Genomic DNA, 20,247 nt, shown 5'->3' with positions numbered 1-20,247 from the left:
CATGCCTCGGTGCCGTCTGCACGAGTTCCATGTTTGTGTTTAGCATGGGCCATTGGGAAGGCGGTAAACACACCTTGTTTCAAAAGTAGGATCAACACAGACTATTGGCTACACGAATGCATTTTTCCGAGAGTGGAATGTATGACCAGTAAACCAGAGCTTAGCAGATTTTTATCAGTGGGAATTTTCTCTTTTTGTAACAATCCTTACCTACTGCTACATCATGGAGCTCACGAGTCTCCCAAGTGACAAGGGCCAGTGGGGCGTACAACTTGAAATTCCAGCAAACCGACCATGGGCAAAAGATGTTAAGTAACGAATCTTCAGCTTAGAAATACACCACAGATTCAACGATATATAAAACAGAAACAACATCCATCAGAAGCACACTGTTCCTGACTCCACGAACCTCTGAAAACCTCAAACGTATGGCTACAAATAATCTAGTCCCCCTCCTGACTGCTGTACATAATAAGCCACGAATTTAAACGCAGACAGCAGGAAGAGGTATAGTAGTTCAGTCGTTTATTTTACAGGTGGGAGTTCCTACATTTCAAGTAGAGCAACTAGTGCCTTTGCGCTTCGGCCAAGCTCGCATCAAGCTCTTACTGCCTACCCTGCATGGCATCACAAGGGATAATCATCAGTGATTGTATACATCAACAGTAAAAGCCAAACTAAAGAAAGATGCAGAATTTCACTGGGCAACAACTGCTACAAAATGAATGTGTGCAAAGATTGGTTTGATGCATGCGGCAGGTCCTATGGTCATTTCTCATATTAAATTCCTCCCAAATAATTGAATAGTATATGCATGCTTGCATTTCATCGTTCTACCATGAAATTTCCACTTACTAGATGGGGATGGGAATTTAACACAAAAATTTCAGTTCGCTCATCTACAGTTCAGTTAGTAGAAAGAAATGTTGAACCTACAAATCAGTCACCGCACGAACTTCCATCCATCAACATTCACTGGACAAGGACTACATGCATTAACTAGTAATATTAGGTTGCTTTGAAGTATTAGTTTCACCATAGGTGTGCAAGTATGTGATTTATGGACAAAAGCAATACACTGATCAATTTCATAGTACCAGTAAAAAGTCATATTGCCAATGCTATTATACCTGCCAGTTCCCTTGTTGTCCTTCACCTGGGCTAGAATACTGGCCAGAACCCCCATGCAGGTTATCTCCACCATATGCAGGTCCTGCCCCCTGTCTGTTATCTCCACCATATGCAGGTCCTGCCCCCTGTCTGTTATCTCCACCAAAACCAATACCCGTACCAGGACCACCTTGGTTACCTCCAGGGTATGTTGGTGCAGGTGGTTGCCCATAGGTTCCAGGTCCAGAGGGTTGCCCGTAGGTTCCAGGTCCAGAGGGTTGCCCGTAGGTTCCAGGTGCTGGAGGACCACCAGACCTGAAATCTCCTGCCTGCCCTTGCGAGAAGTTCCTGACCTCTTGCGGGTTTTGGTAACCTTGACCAGGTTGATTTACCTGCCCTTCGAAAGCACCAGGAGCAGGCGGTCCATTGTAACCTGAGCGGTCTGCAGAATTATTCCTCGCATAACCTCTACCATCTTGTCCAGCTTGTGCGTAACTCTGCTGTGGGTTGTAGCCCCTCCCATCTTGCGGCGGACGGTAGGGTTGGAAGTTTCCTTGTGGTGGTGGGCCGCTGTTGTAATTTCCTCGTGGTGGAGGGTTGTCCTGATAATTTCCTTGCGGTGGTGGGCCTCTTGGGTAATTTCCTTGTGGTGGAGGGTTGTCCTGGTAGTTTCCACGGAAGCTGCGGTTTCTGTCAGTCCTTGACGGTTTGCTATAATGTGTAGGTGGTGCTCTTGGAGTTATGACACCATTCTCGTATTTATCTCCTAATGAAACCAATTCACACATACAAATAAGAGCACAGTCATAAGTGGCTACTACAGTAAGCGTAATCCGTGGGAAAGGAAAACGGAATACAACAAACCTCCATACTCCTTCGTCTCTGGGAATAGATATGAATCAGGCAAGATGAAAACTACTCCCGGCAATCCTGATCAAAATGCCAAAATAGGCAAGGTAAGTACTTCAATGTCTAGGATACCTAAACATTGCAAGCAGAAAATAAATTAAGGGATCATGTCCTCTCACCGCGAAATTTTTCTGACATTTCCTCAGACATTTCAGCTTGAAAACCAACATATGTTGTTGTACTAAGAGCATACATTCTCTTCTTAGCTTCCTCGTAACTTCAAGAAGGTAAGATCTCAGAAAGCGAGGCAATTATGTTGCAAATGATAGAATTTAATTGCTTATACATGAGCAAAAGAAGAATTCACATCATACATAAGTGCACACCCTCACTAGATATTTTCATAGATCAAAATTATATACAGTAACAGTTACGGACAATCTAGGTACGATCAATGACATGATCTGTTAGGAGTAGAACAAACAAATGTGTTCGAAAACAAATTCAGGAATCAAAACTGAAAAGAGTTACATGATTAATTAAGAACAGAACCATCAAATATATGCAGCAATGTCTTAGGGAACCAATCATTGAATAGATATCATTGGTGTATATACTTGATGAATAAGTAATGGTAACAGATAAAAGGGATCCTTGAGCTGCAAACTTCAACAGCTGAATATCAGTTTCTTAATACATGGTGTTACATATATATTACTAAAATGCCAACAAATATATATACCCATACACAATCCTCCAAAAGCAGATCTTATTTTTTATCATAATTATCCAAATCTAACACAGAAAACAACAGAACTACGGAGATACTAACAACTCAAAGCATTGACAGACAAAATTTTACTCTGTGGCCGACCTTGAAGATATAGTTTCGATATTAGTGCTTCTGTGGGCCCTAACTAAAAATGTAGGTAGGAAACTACAAAGAGCAGTGGAATTACAATATTTTGGATATTTCAAATCGCAGCCCATGGAAAATGCAGCCACAAGCTTCTCCAAGCAAAAATCATATTACATTACATAGCATCATTGCTTCAAATTATGTGGCATTCTTCAGTAAATAAGTTCAGAAAAAATGATGCTTCAACAGAAAACAAATGACTTATACTGCTGGAGCAAAGCAATTCAGGAGTTGGATTTAGGCGCGATCATTCACAATAAATAGCGCAAGCCTATCACATATCTCTTAAATCAAGCGATGTTGACACAATTTACATCGACGGCCACAAAATAAAGATGACTAGCACCCTCCAAGTTACCCAAGAAGACAGCAATCTCCACAATGAGTCTAGGCAATCGCAACTACTCCTAATTAGTATACAAAACTTCTCCTAATGAGGATTAATACCTAAGGGCAAACCAGATTAAACAGCACAGGATACATCAGAGCCACACATACGCTACCTTCCATCACTCCACCGTACACAAGCCGCAACAAACAGAAGAAATCATACAGTTAGCAGTGTTGAACACTGCAATTCACCCTTGGAGACCAATTCGACACGTACAATTCAGGCATTTCTGACGAGATGGGGAATTCCAGAGAGAAAGTTATACCTTCCGACGACCTTGGCGAGGGTGTTGAGGTAGGTCTCGATCATCTCCTCGCGGGACGGCTTGGGGTCGGGGAACTCCATGGTGATGAGCCAGTGCTTGTAGTCGCACCCCTCGAAGAGGATCTCGTCGGGGGAGATGTGGGAGTCATCGGCCCCGCCCCCGTAGTTTCCCCGGGCCGCGGCCGCCGCAGTCGAGCGGAAGCCGGCGGCTCCGCCGGGGAGGAACCGGCGGGGGAGAGACGGGGCGAGGGGGGCGGGGAGGAGGGATCGGGAGGGGGAGACCGCGGCGGAGGCGGCCGGGCGGAGGAGCGGGGCGGAGGTGGAGGCGGCGGCGAGGGCTCGCCGTAGGCGGAGCGCGAGGGCCATGGCGGGCGGGCTAGGGTTTTCGTGGGGGTGAGGAGATGCTTCTGGGGTTTAACGAGTTTGTTTGAGGGAAATGGGGATTAGTATATTTGTGGCCTATATTCACTTATGCTGTGTTTGGATGCATAGAAACTGGGCATGGAATTGGAATTGGGCTCGATTCCGCAAATTCCGCCGTTTGGGCTGCGCTCCGAATTGATCTATGGAAAGCCAACGCAATTCCAAGCCCACCCACCTCCCGTGCAAATCGATTAGAAAAAATTCCGAGGGCCAGAGCTCGGAAAGGCACTGAAACGCCCCGTCGTCCGCGTCGTCGCGTCCCTCCCGTCTTCCTCCCCGCTCCCTTCTCCAAGCTCCCCTACCAAGCTCGCCGGCAGATGGCCGCCGCGCGGCCGACGCTCCGGCTCGCGCGCACGCCGGCAGGCATCCCTCCCCATCTCCCTCCACCAAGCACGCCAGCGAGGCATCCCTCCCCATCTCCCCATCCCCGCCGCGACTCCGCCCGCGGATGGCCGGTGCGCTTCGACCCGCGCGCTCGCCGGCAGGTCGCCGTGCTCGACGCTCCCCGCCGCGCTCGCCACGAGGTGGCCGGCGTCGACGCTCCGCTCCGCTGCGCTCGGCCGGCAGGTTGCCTTCGTCGACGCTTCGGCCCGCGCGCGTCGGCGAGGCACCCTCCCCGTCTCCCTCCACCAAGCTCCCCGCCGTGCTCGCCGGCGATGGCCGGCCCGCGCGCTCGCCGGCGAGCGGCCCTCCTAGCAGCTCCGGCCCGCGCGCCGCCGGCCGGTGGTCGTCCTCGATGCTCCGATCCGTGCCCTCGCCAGCAGGTGGCCATCCTCGCAGCCATTCCAGATTCATCTCAAGTTCAACAAAATATCAGATTCCACAGATTCCATAGTTTATACACCCAAACAAGATTTGGAATTAGTTATATCTTTTGATTTCAAGAGCAAACTTCAAAGACATCCAAACAATAGAATTGAATTAGAAGCCAATTCATTTCCATCTCAGATTTGGAATCTTACTCCATTTCAATTCCATGCTAACTTTCTGTGCATCCAAACACAGCATTACGGGTGGGCTCAAGTCCACGGGAGGCGGAGCATATCTGACTTACCTGTAGCCGGAGCGCGGCCTGGCGCTCCTCCTCCGCCCGGAGCGCCACCCGGCGCTCCTCCTCCTCCCGGAGAGCCATCTCAGACCACGGAATATTAGTGACATATTTCAGACCGCGAAATTAAGGTTCCACCAGAGGACTAAGCATAGATGCTGACTCATTTGGAAAATGAGTGATGCGTTGAGACGCAAATGAATTGCAAAATACATACGTTTCTGAGCATGTCAGATCCGTTGACTAAAACCTCTCCCGTGAGCAAAACATGATAAGCACCAGAAGGCCAAGGTGTTATATCTTTATAAATGTAAACTAGATTATTGACTCTAGTGCAAGTGGGAGACTGTTGGAGATATGTCCAAGAGGCAATAATAAATTAGTTATTGTTATATCTTGGTGTTCATGATAAATGTTTACATCCCATGCTATAATTGTATTAACCGAAACATTGATACATGTGTGTTATGTAAACAACAAGGAGTCCCTAGTAAGCCTCTTGTATAACTAGCTTGTTGATTAACAGATGATCATGGTTTCGTGATCATGAACATTGGATGTTGTTAATAACAAGGTTATGTCATTGGGTGAATGATATAATGGACATACACCCAAATAAGCGTAGCATGTGATCAAGTCATTAAGTTCAACTTGCTATAAGCTTTCGATACATAGTTACCTAGTCCTTCGACCATGAGATCATGTAAATCACTTACACCGGAAGGGTACTTTGATTACATCAAACGCCATTGCGTAAATGGGTGGTTATAAAGATGGGATTAAGTATTCGGAAAGTATGAGTTGAGGCATATGGATCAATAGTGGGATTTGTCCATCCTGATGACGGATAGATATACTCTGGGCCCTCTCGGTGGAATGTCGTCTGATTAGCTTGCAAGCATATGATTGGATCATAAGATATGACATACCACGGTACGAGTAAAGAGTACTTGTCGGTAACGAGGTTGAACAAGGTATGGAGATACCGATGATCGAACCTCGGACAAGTAAAATATCGCGTGACAAAGGGAATCGGCATCGTATGTAAATGGTTCAATCGATCACTAAGTCATCGTTGAATATGTGGGAGCCATTATGGATCTCCGTATCCCGCTATTGGTTATTGGCTCGGAGAGGAGTCTCGACCATGTCTGCATAGTTCGCGAACCGTAGGGTGACGCGCTTAAGGTTCGATGTCGCATAAGTAGATTCGGAATGTGATATGGAGACCGAAGTTTGTTCGGAGTCTCGGATGGGATCCGGGCATCACGAGGAGGTCCGGAATGGTCCGGAGAATAAGATTCATATATGGGAAGTCATTTTCGTGGTTACCGGAAAAGTTCGGGATTTTTCTGCATTGTACCGGAGGTTCTAGAAGGTTCCGGAGGGTACCATAGTGGGGCCCACCTATCCCGGACGACCAACATGGACCGGAGGGGTCGCATAGGCCCACATGGGCCATGCACACCAGCCCCCCAAGGCCCATGTGGCTGTACCAAGTGGATAAGATCAAATCCCATGAAAATAGGGACTTAACTTGGGGGAAGTTGCCCCCCTTGTTTTGGCCGACCCAAGGGCTTGGAGGAGGGGCCAAGGCAGCCCCCCACGCCTATATAAGAGGGAGGGGAGGGCTGGGGCGCAGCACATGATTCCCCAAGCCCTAGCCGCCCCTCTCTCCCTCCTCCTTCTTCCCCGCGCGGCTTGGCGAAGCCCCCGCAGAATTTCTCCTCCACCTCCACCACCACGCCGTCGTGCTCGCTAGGATTCCGAGGGGATCTACCACACCTCCGCTGCCCGCTGGAACGGGGAGAGGATGGGCTTCATCGACACCGTACGCGCGACCGAGTACGGAAGTGCCGCCGGATTGCAAGCACCGGGGACGATCGTCTACACCAACAACGAGATCTAATCTCGTAGGCTTTGGAAATCTTCGAGGGTTAGTCTCATATCAATCTCGTTGCTTCGATCTTGTAGATTAGATCTTGGGTGTTCCATAGATTAGATCTTGGTTTTATTCGTCTTGCGGTAGGAATTTTTTTTTGTTTTCTATGCTACGAACCCCATCAGTGGTATCAGAGCCGTGTCTATGCATAGATCTGTTGCACGAGTAGAACACAATGGTTTTGTGGGCGTTGATGCTTTTGTTGCTTTAGTTTGTGTATTTTGCATCTTGCGGGATGGTGGGATGAAGCGGCCCGGCTAACTTTACATGACCGCGTCTCATGAGACTTGCTCCACGCTTGACATGCAACTTGTATTGCATAAGTGGCTTTGCGGGTGTCTCGTCTCTCCCACCATAGTGAAGATCCAATTTACTCTTTCTATTGACAACACTAGTATCACCGTTGTGGTTCATGTTCGTAGGTAGATTGGATCTTACTCGAAAACCCTAAACCACGTAAAATATGCAAACCAATTAGAGGCGTCTAACTTGTTTTTGCAGTGGTTTGGTGATGTGATATGGCCATGATGTGATGATGATTATATTTGATGTATGAGATGTTCATTATTGTATTATGGCAACCGGCAGGAGCCTAATGGTTGTCTTTAAATTTGTTAAGACCTGCGTGTCTATTCATCATGTAATAGCTTTATTTCAAGTAGTTGTTATAGTAGCTATAAGTGATGGAAAACCATGAAGCGGCGCCATGGACCTTGGTGCAATGCTGGTGATGATGGAGATCATGTTCGTGTGCTTTGGAGATGGAGATCAAAAGCACAAGAAGAAAGGCCATATCATATCACATATTGAGAATTGCATGTGATTTTAATCCTTTATGCATCTTATCTTGCTTAGATCGCGACGGTAGCATTATAAGATGATCCCTCACATTAATATCAAGATAATAAAGTGTTCTACCCTCGTATGCACCGTTGCTACAGTTCGTCGTTTTGAAGCATCTCGTGATGATCGGATGTGATAGATTCTACGTTCACATACAACGGGTGTAAGCCATGTTTGCACACGCGGAATACTTGGGTTTGCTTGGCGAGCCTAGCATGTACGTACATGGCCTTGGGACACAGAAAGCCGAAAGGTTGAACATGAGTCATATGGATGATATGATCAACATGTTGATGTTCACCATTGAAGCTACATCATCTCACGTGATGATCGGTTTTGGTGTAGTGGATTTGGATCGTGTACCACTTAACAACCATGAGGGATGTTGTATTAAGTGAGAGTTCATTAGTAATTAGATTAAAACATGAACTAATTATCATGAACATAGTCCTAATAGTATTTTGAATTAAAAGTTTGTAGAATTGGCATCCGTTTTCTACCATGCGCTAGTCTTGTAATTGAGATAGAAATAATGTTAAGTCTCGACAAGTAACTTTACTGGATCGGGTACCGTATTGTTAAAGAATCAAGATATGATTAAGTCCTAATGCAAACTTTTAGTAAACCTCACATTGAGGATTCAAAGAGCAATGGTTTCAATTAGTACCAAATCATCTTGTCTCCGTGAAACTTGAAGTTCAAATCCGTTTGAAAAGTAAGGAGCTGGAAATTTTGTTTTCGTAAACAAGCAAGGTATGAGATATGTGTGATATCTAAGACCCTATTACAAGATGATAGAGTATAATCTAGTGAGACTACATAAACTCATAAGTTTTATGGGAATGTACGAAGGTTGAAGACGCTAGGCGTCCCGATCCTCCAACTAGTTGGGCACTAACGATATTCGCATATCCATGAAATGATCGTCCTTAGTATGCACCATTGCTAAGACTCGTCGTTTCGAAGCATCACGTGATGATCGGGTGTTATAGATTCTACGTGTGCATACAACGGGTGCAAGCCAGATTTGCACATGCGAATACTAAGGTTAAACTTTACGAGCCTAGCATGTACATACATGGTCTCGGAAAGTCGTCATGATTTGATGGATAAAATTATGAGTGAAATTGTTCATCACATTAAAAGGTTACTAATAGTGAAATCTAGAACACTTGTCATGTGATGACCAACTTCAAAGTAAGAACCTCGAGGTTATTGGTATTTGACCAATGGACCTAAAAGTTATTGAAGGTGAAGTGTTTTCTGAGAATGGGGAAAGCTAAAAGAGAAACCACAAAAGATATTTTGGCAGTAAAGAAAGAAAAAAGACTAGAAAGTCTAGCTCGGGTGTATATAGATGATATACATGTTATGGATGTATTCCTTGTTTGGTCACATAATAAAATTCTTGGGTATTTGTACCAGATTGGTTGGTATGAGATGTCATACAATACAACGCAATACAAGAATACGATGGCCTAAGTGATCGATAAGGAATATGGTAATAATGCACGTCCGGAACATAATAAAGTGTTATTATGTTTGTCGTTGGCATTCTACCTAGCCCTTAGAATTTATAATAAAGAACTTAATAAATTGTTATTTTGCTCGGTCAAATGAAAACAATGAGTTGTTCAAATTATGACATTGCTCCATGTACGATGGATAAGTTATTATAAATCTTAATGGTGAAACACACATACATAACACTGACGCTAAAATGTCATAAGGCAAATGATTTGAATTCCACTCATTAGTGGAACCGCCATTTAGGTCATGTTAGAAAGGAACGCATGAAGGAACTCCATGCAAATGGATTTTTGGAGTCATTTGATTTTTGAATCGTTTGGCGCTTGCAAATCTTTTCTAAAGAGAATGACTAAATACCGTTCATAGGCCAAGAGTTGAACGGGCAACTAACTTAGTGGAAACATACATGATGATATATGTGGTTCACTCGGGAATAGTTGTGTGCGGGAGATTCTTCTACTTCATGAAAACTTCCAACAATGACTTGAGTATATATATGTGGATATATTCGATAAGGAAGAAGTTTGAAACATTTGAATGGATTCAAATAAATTTCAGCATGAAGTGGAAATCATCGTAATAGAAAAGTCAAATATCTATGATTGGATCATAGTGAAAATATTTGTATTACGAGTTTTAGCAAACATCTAAGAGAGTTATGAAGTTGTTCTACAACTCACGTTTCTTGGAGTATCATAGTGATGATGAAGTATCCGAGATACGTATCCAAACCTTGTTGGATCAAAGATGAGATAAAATATTGATGCCATTATATTTTTGTGGATTATGCTTTAGAGACTTCCGCTTTTACACTAAATAGAGCATCATCATGATCCGTTGAAATGACACCATACAAGTTATGGCAAGGGTATAAACCCTAATAGTCCTTTCTTAAAATTTTGGTATAAGTAAATAAGTTTACAACCAAAACCGGATGAATGTCTTTGTTGGTTATCCCAAGAGAATGGATTGGGAATTCTTCCCACTATGAAGTAAAAGACAAAAGTGTTTGTTAATGTTACTTGCTTATTTCCAAGAAATTGTTTTCTAGCGAAGTATTTTAGTGGGAGGACAATGGAACTTGATAAGGTTTATGAACCTGAGCACGATGATCAGAGTAGCGCAGCATCGGAAATGGTTCCGGAAGCGGCCACGAAGATCATAGCTCCCATGTCTACAAAGAGTTATAGTCATGGAGATCGAAGTACTTATTGAACCTTGTAGGTATGGTTTACTTTGTGATCAAATAAATGATTTGTGGACAAAGGATTGATTTTGAACAATGATAAACCAACTGCAAACAAAGAAGTTATGATGGGCCCTGACTCCGTTAAAATGGCTATGCGCCATGAAATCCAAGATAGATGAATACTTTTTGAAAGTAAATGGATCTATAAAATAGATGGACTTGGATGGAATATCCTTAAAGAAACTTGACTTATCGAAAAGTTGTTTACGACAAAGTTCAAAGAGTTGACTACGATAAGATTAGATCTTCCGTGGCAATGCTTATAGTCTATGTGGATTATTCTAGTAATCGCTACATATTTCTTTTATGAGATATGATAGTAGGATGGCAGTAAATACATTCCTTACCGTAAGTGTGTATGAAGGATGTATACTAGATACAACCAAGAGTTTTGCTGGTCCGTGGAATACTAGATAGGTATACAAACTTCAATTGGATGAAGTGAGTATCACGGAGTTGGAATCTTCACCGGATGAAATAGTCAAAGAGTTTTTGATTTCATGAGAAACGATGAAGATGCTTGCATTTGCAAGAAATTAAGTGGGAGCGCTGAGACATATTTATAATACTTTATGTAGATGACATATAGTTGGTTATAAATGATGTAATTATATACTTGATTAAAAGGTTTCATTGAGAATTAATTTCAATGAAAGGATATGGACTGAAACATATTTAGTGTCAAGATCTATGAAGATAGATTGAAACACATAATAAGTTTAAGTCGAAGTACATAGAATGAATATTGAAGTAGTTCAATATAAAAAGGGATTTCTATTTTCGTGCCCTCGGGTCCTTAGTTGTGCTCAGTTTTCCCCAGCTCCTTAGTTTTTCCTCAGTTTTACCCAAGCGTTTGTCTGAAACCATCAGACGTGATGTAACGGCTCGGTTGCCCGACCGGTTGACCGTTATCTTCTCGACTAGTGGGGCCACGTAGAGCCCGCAAAGACACGTCGGACCATCCATCTTTGTTTGACCGTAAGCATCGCCGTATCCCCGACCAAAACGCGAACGAGTGGGGCTTCGGTATATCAAATGACAAGTACGGCCATGACGCCGATACAAGGGGCAATACACGGGTAGGATTAGATTTTTAAACGGAGCTCTACAGCGATGGCACGAGAGGAGGTGGCATGTGGGGTGCCGAGATGAGATCGACGTCCACAAAGAACCGCATGAGGCGAGACCGTACGCATTAGATAGATATGAACTAGACGCGTTTAACCATGCAAAGAAGAGAAGAAATGGTCGACGACATCGACGACCACCTCAAAACTTTGACCGACCGTGTCGGACACGAACGCGAGCAATGTAGAGAAAACTAGTGTCTCTCCTTTCCGGCGTGTATAGGTGGGTGCTAGGAGAGTGTGGTGGCGAAGGGAAAGATCTCGCGGCGGTCCGTGGCGTCCAGCGATAGCGGGAGTCGGCGTGGCCGTGCCCACAGCCGGCGTGCATGCATGATCGGCATTGGCATCGGCATGTACGTTCGGCATTGGCCTCGGCGGTATCTCTCGGTGTGTCGTTGATCGAATGAGGGGACGGGATTGAGGGTGCATCCCGACGTTGACCTAGCAGAGTGGCGGCGAGCATAGCCGTTTCGACCATGCCGATATCGGCATCGGCATCGTTTGGAGGCCATGGTGCTCGAATCAAGTTGGGATTTGTTTCTTGTAGGCCAAAATGAATTTGAAACAAGTTTCATGTTGAAGGTTAGGTAACGAAAGTTTGTAACTATCCCAAAATTATACTAGCGCCATGGTGAGGTTCTTTTTGATAGAGCTATACGGTTGGGCAAACTTTTTTGACACTTTTTAGATAGGGTTCCTTGTTGTTACACGTATGGCATCATGTATGGAAAATTTGGGGTCATTTGGAGATGTTCGAAAAATCACTTTGCTTAAGCGCATGCCGTTTCGTCTCGCTGAAACCAGCTTTTCTAACAAGGTGATTTTTTCTACCTTCTCTAAATAACCTCAAATTTCATACAGACTGATATTCTATACATAGATAGATAGATTGTTTCGTTTTTACATTTTTCGAACTTTTTATTTCCCTTTTACAATACCCAATTGATTTTCGGGTCAAAACCTCGAAAAACAAGCATCATGTATGGCATCATTTTCACCCTAAATTTTCCGAAACTTTCCCTTTTAGATATTCCTTGTTGTTATAGGTATGCCATCATGTATGCCAAACTTGGTTAGGTCTCACCTGAAACCAGCTTTTGTAACAAATTAGGTTTTTCTCGCGTGAAAAGTAATGGCTACAACAAATTGTTGATGGTTTATCATTTTTTTGCGTGAAAAGTAATGGCTACAACAAATTGTTGATGGTTTATCATTTTTTGCGTGAAAAGTAATGGCTACAACAAATTGTTGATGGTTTATCATTTTTTGCGTGAAAAGTAATGGCAACAACAAATCGGTGATGGTTTATCATATTTTTTGCGTGAAAAGTAATGGCAACAACAAATTGTTGATGGTTTATCATTTTTTGCGTGAAAAGTAATGGCAACAACAAATCGGTGATGGTTTATCATTTTTTTTGCGTGAAAAGTAATGGCTACAACAAATTGTTGATGGTTTATCAATTTTTTGCGTGAAAAGTAATGGCAACAACAAATCGGTGATGGTTTATCATTTTTTTTGCGTGAAAAGTAATGGTAACAACAAATCGGTGATGGTTTATCATTTTTTGCGTGAAAAATAACGCCTAAAACAGCTTTATAATTTTTAGCGCGTGAAAAATAATACAGAAAACCGCCCTTCGAGCAAGCTAATTAACCGCCAACGAGAGAGAGATGGGTTATCCCGCTCGTTCCCTATATCATACGATCAACGGTCTAGTGGGCACGATCCGCGTGACATGGGCTAGACCAATCAGAGCGATGATGCACGTCTGCGAGAATTTGTGAAGAGAGAGGGCAAACCGAGTACTATCAAGAAACCAAGGGCACCCGAGTAGTAAATAGACTAAGGGATTCAAATATGAGATTTAAAAAATGGAAAATGCGTGTTTTGTACAATGAAACCCATCTTGGCCTACCTCAAACTATTTGCAATACCAATATACATCAGCTGTGAGAATTGTGGCCTCATTTAGACAAAGTATGATTTGGGGGAAGCTGTTTTGGGAAGGGCTTATTGTGGAAAACCATGCACCTTCATAGCTACTAGGTGATTTGAGAAGTGGCAATTTGTGGTAAAACTTGATTTATCTATGATTTATCTATGATTTGAGAAGTGTCAATTTGTGGTAAAGACTCCATGAGTAAGTGCCACTCTTTTTAGGATTTTTTTGCACATTAAATGACTCATTTAACTAGTTAATCCCATTTGTTGACTCTCTGTTGACCATCCACTTGAGGGTAAAACTGAGTATATTGCACTAGCCAGTATTAGCACTCGAGGGGAAAATTGAGCACACAAAAAATGCTAGTATAAGACTCGAGGGTATACCTGAGTATATCTAAATTTCCAGGGTTAGACTCGAGGACACGTGCAATTGTTGACGCGTAGACGCGGGTCGCGGTGGAGAAGTCGAGACGTGCAATCGTGGACGCGTGTCGCGTTGCGTAAGTCCAAGACGTGCGGACGTGCACCCGTGCACGCGTAGGACGCGGGTCGCATTAACCACCCCTCGCCTTTATAGACGCCTCCTCCCACTGTCTCCTCGTCACTCTCACTCGCTCACGCATCGCCAACTCTCTCCCACGTCCCATCATCTTCTCCAAAGCAAAAACCCTCTCCCTCTCCCTCTTCCTCTTCCTCTTCCTCCGCCGGAGAGATGGACAAGGAGAATGCCAATCCCATCGTCGAGGTTGGCTCGAAGCGCGACGCCTCCATCTTCGGCCCCGTCCCCTCGACGGACGACGCCGCCGCCGCCGCCGCCGGTGCATCGGAGGCTCGCTGCCGCCGGTGGCGATCAGATCCCGGCGGGATGGGACCCCTACGACCCCGTGCCGTACGTCCCGCCCCCGAACCCCTACGACACCTCCTCGGAGGACCCATGGAACGAGGTAACTACGGTTTGCTTCCTTTTTGTTCCCCATTCCTTTTTGAACCCTATTTTTGCTGGTGTAGATGGATCTGTAGATGGATCAGTATTGGGCTAATATTTGCGCCGATTTTATTCCATTTTGTTTTGATCACTTCTTGATTTGGGGTTCGGCTCGTTCGGTTAATTTATGCAAGTAATATTGGATCTCAATCGGTTAATTTATGCAAGTAATCATGGGATCTCAATCGGCTTATTTTATGCACTAATCAAAAGATATCAACCGTTTAATTTTGCAAATAATCTCGAATGTGTTCAAGTTCAGATCTAGTTCAGATCTAGAATCTGTTTCTTTGCCTATGATGAATGGTTGGGCACAAATTTTTACGGGGAGGGTTCAGCGAACCATTGTCTGTGTACAAATCGTTGTGCATGAGCTTTAGTTCGCTTACCCCTTCCCCGTAGATATATAATCATGTCCACTCTAACCGAGGCTGACTCTGTTTTTCTTAACTTTGTTATCATGTACGTTAGTCATCGTTGCAACTCATTCACTAGTTTCCGTTTGATATGGATCGGATGTCCGGCAGCGACGTCGGCGGCGACGAAGAGCAGGAGGACGTCAAGACTCGCCAGTGTGTCGCGGAGGCTGCGGGTCGGCCGTACATCTCCTACTTCGCCAAGGAGGTGTACAGGTGCCCCTTCCGCACCAGGAGACTCGGCGCCACGGACTTCAACCGCCTCGTCACGCATGCCGAGAACATCGGCAACACCTTCCCCAAGGTCGGCACGACGGTGAACGTCCACTCCTTCCGCGCCAAGCACGGGCGCTCGGCATGCACCTCCGCAGCTTCCGGCGGGTGGAGATCTCCGCCGGGCGCATGCCTCCGCTCAAGCCCAAGGCTCCCAAGGGGAGCAAGAGCAACAAGTGGAGGGAGAGCCGGATGGGGTAGGCGGAGTCCCGGACGTGTCGCTCGTCTTCGCCGTTGCCTCCTAGTTTGTTGTTGGGATCCCTTTGTTGTTAGCTAGGGATCCCTTGTTGTTATGTTAGTATGATGGTGCTGTGAAGAACCTGTTACTATGTTGGCTGCTGTGTATGCAGCCTATTATCTATCCATATTATCTAGGGATTATCTATCCCTAGTCTACTATATTTTGTTGGCCGTACTTAGTTTTCTTGATTTACTATGATTGTGAATTTATCGTACATTATCCCGGAGATTTGCTTCTAGATTTAACTACATACATATGAACCGAGAGGGAGTACTAGATTTGCTGCCATATTGGGCAAACAACGAGGGCCAAAAGGCACAAATAATTGAAGAAAGTCGAAATGCAAGCTTCTCTAGATTTTATACTAATTTGGTGAAAAGGACAGAGAGAAAGAGGGGAAAAAGGTGCACTTAATAGGGATGCCAATTTGGGGCCGAGAGAGACAGAACCCAGCTCCTCGCTCACGTGCAACCAAACGCTTCTCGTCCTGTCCCACGCGGGCCCTTTCTACCGGCCCCACGCGACGCGGGCCCACACGACTCGGCCCCACAAGACGCGGCCCCACACGTGACGTGAACGGTCAACTAAACGGGAATCCCGCCGTCCGAGCTGCTTCTGCGGGTTTCAAACAAGGGCTTGGGGAAAACTGAGGAAAAACTAAGGAGCTGGGGAAAACTGAGTACAACTAAGGACCGGAGGGCACGAAAATAGAAATCCCATATAAAAATATTAAGAAGGTGTTCTTTTCCATGTGAAGGTTTAACAAGACTTGAGTGTATTTGACACTCGATGAGTAAAAACACATGAGTGATTTTAGATCACGAATAATATGTACAAACTCAGATGTCCTGTGCTCTAAAGTGTTACGAGCATATACCAGAATGATTCATGTAATGATCATTGGACAACAGTAAGAATATCCCTGAGTGCTTTAGAAGAACCAAGGATATATATATTTTTTTATATGGGTAATGACAAACAAATCGCTGTAAAGTGTTGCACCGATATTAGTTTGGTCACATATAAAAGTAAAATTTCAATCTAAATTAGGCTAAGTGTTATTTAAAAGGGTAGCACAATGAGCTAGAATATGTCTATGCTAGATTTAGATGAGTTCTAAATGTTGTGATGGATTCTACAAACAAAGGCAGAGTATGACATTGTTTTGACAATGACTGAGGATGTTTAAGTCGAGGAGTTCTTTGAGAACTTGGTGTAGTTCCGATAATGTCGAACTTTGAAGCTATATTGTGTGTGGCAATATTAGTGACATATTTCGGACCACGGAATTAAGGTTCCACCGGAGGACTAAGCATAGATGCCGACTCATTTGGAAAATGAGTGATGCGTTGAGACGCAAATGAATTGCAAAATACATACGTTTCCGAGCATGTCGGATCCGTTGACTAAAACCTCTCCCGTGAGCAAAACATGATAAGCACCGAAGGCCAAGGTGTTATATCTTTATAAATGTAAACTAGATTATTGACTCTAGTGCAAGTGGGAGATTGTTGGAGATATGCCCAAGAGGCAATAATAAATTAGTTATTGTTATATCTTGGTGTTCATGATAAATATTTACATCCCATGCTATAATTGTATTAACCGAAACATTGATACATGTGTGTTATGTAAACAACAAGGAGTCCCTAGTAAGCCTCTTGTATAACTAGCTTGTTGATTAACGAGATGATCATGGTTTCGTGATCATGAACATTGGATGTTGTTAATAACAAGGTTATGTCATTGGGTGAATGATATAATGGACATACACCCAAATAAGCGTAGCATGTGATCAAGTCATTAAGTTCAACTTGCTATAAGCTTTCGATACATAGTTACCTAGTCCTTCGACCATGAGATCATGTAAATCACTTACACCGGAAGGGTACTTTGATTACATCAAACGCCATTGCGTAAATGGGTGGTTATAAAGATGGGATTAAGTATTCGGAAAGTATGAGTTGAGGCATATGGATCAATAGTGGGATTTGTCCATCCCGATGACTGGATAGATATACTCCGGGCCCTCTCGGTGGAATGTCGTCTCGATTAGCTTGCAAGCATATGATTGGATCATAAGAGATGACATACCACGGTACGAGTAAAGAGTACTTGTCGGTAACGAGGTTGAACAAGGTATGGAGATACCGATGATCGAACCTCGGACAAGTAAAATATCGCGTGACAAAGGGAATCGGCATCGTATGTAAATGGTTCAATCGATCACTAAGTCATCGTTGAATATGTGGGAGCCATTATGGATCTCCAGATCCCGCTATTGGTTATTGGCTCGGAGAGGAGTCTCGACCATGTCTGCATAGTTCGCGAACCGTAGGGTGACGCGCTTAAGGTTCGATGTCGCATAAGTAGATTCGGAATGTGATATGGAGACCGAAGTTTGTTCGGAGTCTCGGATGGGATCCGGGGCATCACGAGGAGGTCCGGAATGGTCCGGAGAATAAGATTCATATATGGGAAGTCATTTTCAGGGTTACCGGAAAAGTTCGGGATTTTTCGGTATTGTACCGGAGGTTCTAGAAGGTTCCGGAGGGTACCATAGTGGGGCCCACCTATCCCGGACGACCAACATGGACCGGAGGGGTCGCATAGGCCCACATGGGCCATGCACACCAGCCCCCAAGGCCCATGTGGCTGTACCAAGTGGATAAGATCAAATCCCATGAAAATAGGGACTTAACTTGGGGGGGAAGTTCCCCCCCTTGTTTTGGCCGACCCAAAGGCTTGGAGGAGGGGCCAAGGCAGCCCCCCACGCCTATATAAGAGGGAGGGGAGGGCTGGGGCGCAGCACATGATTCCCCAAGCCCTAGCCGCCCCTCTCTCCCTCCTCCTTCTTCCTGCGCAGGCTTGGCGAAGCCCTGCAGGAATTTCTCCTCCACCTCCACCACCACGCCTTCGTGCTGCTGGGATTCCGAGGGGATCTACCACACCTCCGCTGCCCGCTGGAACGGGGAGAGGATGGGCTTCATCGACACCGTACGCGCGACCGAGTACGGAAGTGCTGCCGGATTGCAGCACCGGGGACGATCGTCTACACCAACAACGAGATCTAATCTCGTAGGCTTTGGAAATCTTCGAGGGTTAGTCTCATATCAATCTCGTTGCTTCGATCTTGTAGATTAGATCTTGGGTGTTCCATAGATTAGATCTTGGTTTTATTCGTCTTGCGGTAGGAATTTTTTTTTTGTTTTCTATGCTACGAACCCCATCAGAATCTTGATTGTTTGGTAAGGGAAATGCTCCCGGTATTGATTACTCCTTGTTATTGATGCTATTGAGTGAAACCATTGAACAAAGGTTTATGTTCAGATTGTTATTCATCATCATATCACCTCTGATCATGTTCCATATGATGTCTCGTGAGTAGTTCGTTTAGTTCTTGAGGACATGGGTGAAGTCTAAATGTTAGTAGTGAATTATGTTGGGTAATATTCAATGTTATGATATTTAAGTTGTGGTGTTATTCTTCTAGTGGTGTCATGTGAACGTCGACTACATGATACTTCACCTTTATGGGCTTAGGGGAATACATCTTGTATTCGTTTGCTAATTGCGGGGTTGCCGGAGTGACGTAAACCTCGAACCCCCGTTGGTATATCGATGCAGGAGGGATAGTAGGATCTCAGAGTTTAAGGCTGTGGTTAGATTTATCTTAATTACTTTCTTGTATTTGCGGATGCTTGCAAGGGGTATAATCACAAGTACGTATTAGTCCTAGGAAGGGCGGTGCATTAGCATAGGTTCACCCACACAACACTTATCAAAACAATGAAGATTAATCAGCCTATATGAAGCGAAAGCACTAGACTAAATTCCCGTGTGTCCTCAAGAACGTTTGGTCATTATAAGTAAACAAACCGGCTTGTCCTTTGTGCTAAAAAGGATTGGGCCACTCGCTGCACTTATTACTCTCGCATTTTACTTACTTGTACTTTATTCATCTGCTATATTAAAACCCCCGAATACTTGTCCGTGAGCATTTACAGTGAATCCTTCATCGAAACTGCTTGTCAACACCTTCTGCTCCTCGTTGGGTTCGACACTCTTATTTATCGAAAGTACTACGATACACCCCCTATACTTGTGGGTCATCACTCCCGGAGGTCCGCCGGCAGCTGCGCGCGGCGCCTCCGGATCTCCGTGATGCGGGCGTGGCCGGAGCCCGGGATCGGCGGCACCGAAACCCGACCTGGGCTCAGGTGCCAGCCGTGGGGGAGGTGCACGTCCCCCCACGGCATTGGGATGCCGGCATCTGATACGTCTCCAACGTATCTATAATTTCTGATGTTCCATGCTAGTTTTATGACAATACCTACATGTTTTGCTCACACTTTATAATGATTTCATGCATTTTCCGGAACTAACCTATTAACAAGATGCTGAAGTGCCAGTTCCTATTTTCTGCTATTTTTGGTTCCAGAAAGGCTGTTCGGGAAATATTCTCGGAATTCGACGAAACGAAGACCAAATATCTTATTTTTCCCGAAAGTCTCCAGAACACCGAAGGAGAGTCGGAGGCGGGCCAGGGGGCCACCACACCACACCTGGGCGCGGGCCCGTGCTCGGCCACGCCGCCGAGGTGGGGAGGGCGCTCCTGGTGCCCTCTCCGCGCCGCCTCTTCGCCTATATAATCCCTTTCGACCTAAAAACGCGATACCAATTGACGAAA

At 44.8% G+C, this 20,247-nt stretch overlaps 1 protein-coding gene across 1 annotated transcript; it reads right to left on the bottom strand.

Annotated features, from left to right (window-relative positions):
* Positions 1 to 328: 328 nt before the first annotated feature.
* LOC124703673 (multiple organellar RNA editing factor 1, mitochondrial-like) lies at positions 329 to 3,899 on the bottom strand. The gene is made up of 5 exons (XM_047235894.1): positions 3,535 to 3,899; positions 2,139 to 2,236; positions 1,975 to 2,040; positions 1,131 to 1,876; positions 329 to 617 (listed from the first exon to the last, which is right to left on the bottom strand). The coding sequence occupies exons 1-5, from the start codon at positions 3,897 to 3,899 to the stop codon at positions 606 to 608; spliced, it is 1,287 nt and encodes a 428-aa protein (XP_047091850.1). The 3' UTR covers positions 329 to 605.
* Positions 3,900 to 20,247: the final 16,348 nt, after the last annotated feature.

Source organism: Lolium rigidum, chromosome 3, assembly GCF_022539505.1.
Source record: "Lolium rigidum isolate FL_2022 chromosome 3, APGP_CSIRO_Lrig_0.1, whole genome shotgun sequence".
NCBI classification, from domain to species: domain Eukaryota; kingdom Viridiplantae; phylum Streptophyta; class Magnoliopsida; order Poales; family Poaceae; genus Lolium; species Lolium rigidum.
Note: the sequence above shows the minus strand (reverse complement) of the source record. Positions and strands in the feature narration are given on the sequence as shown.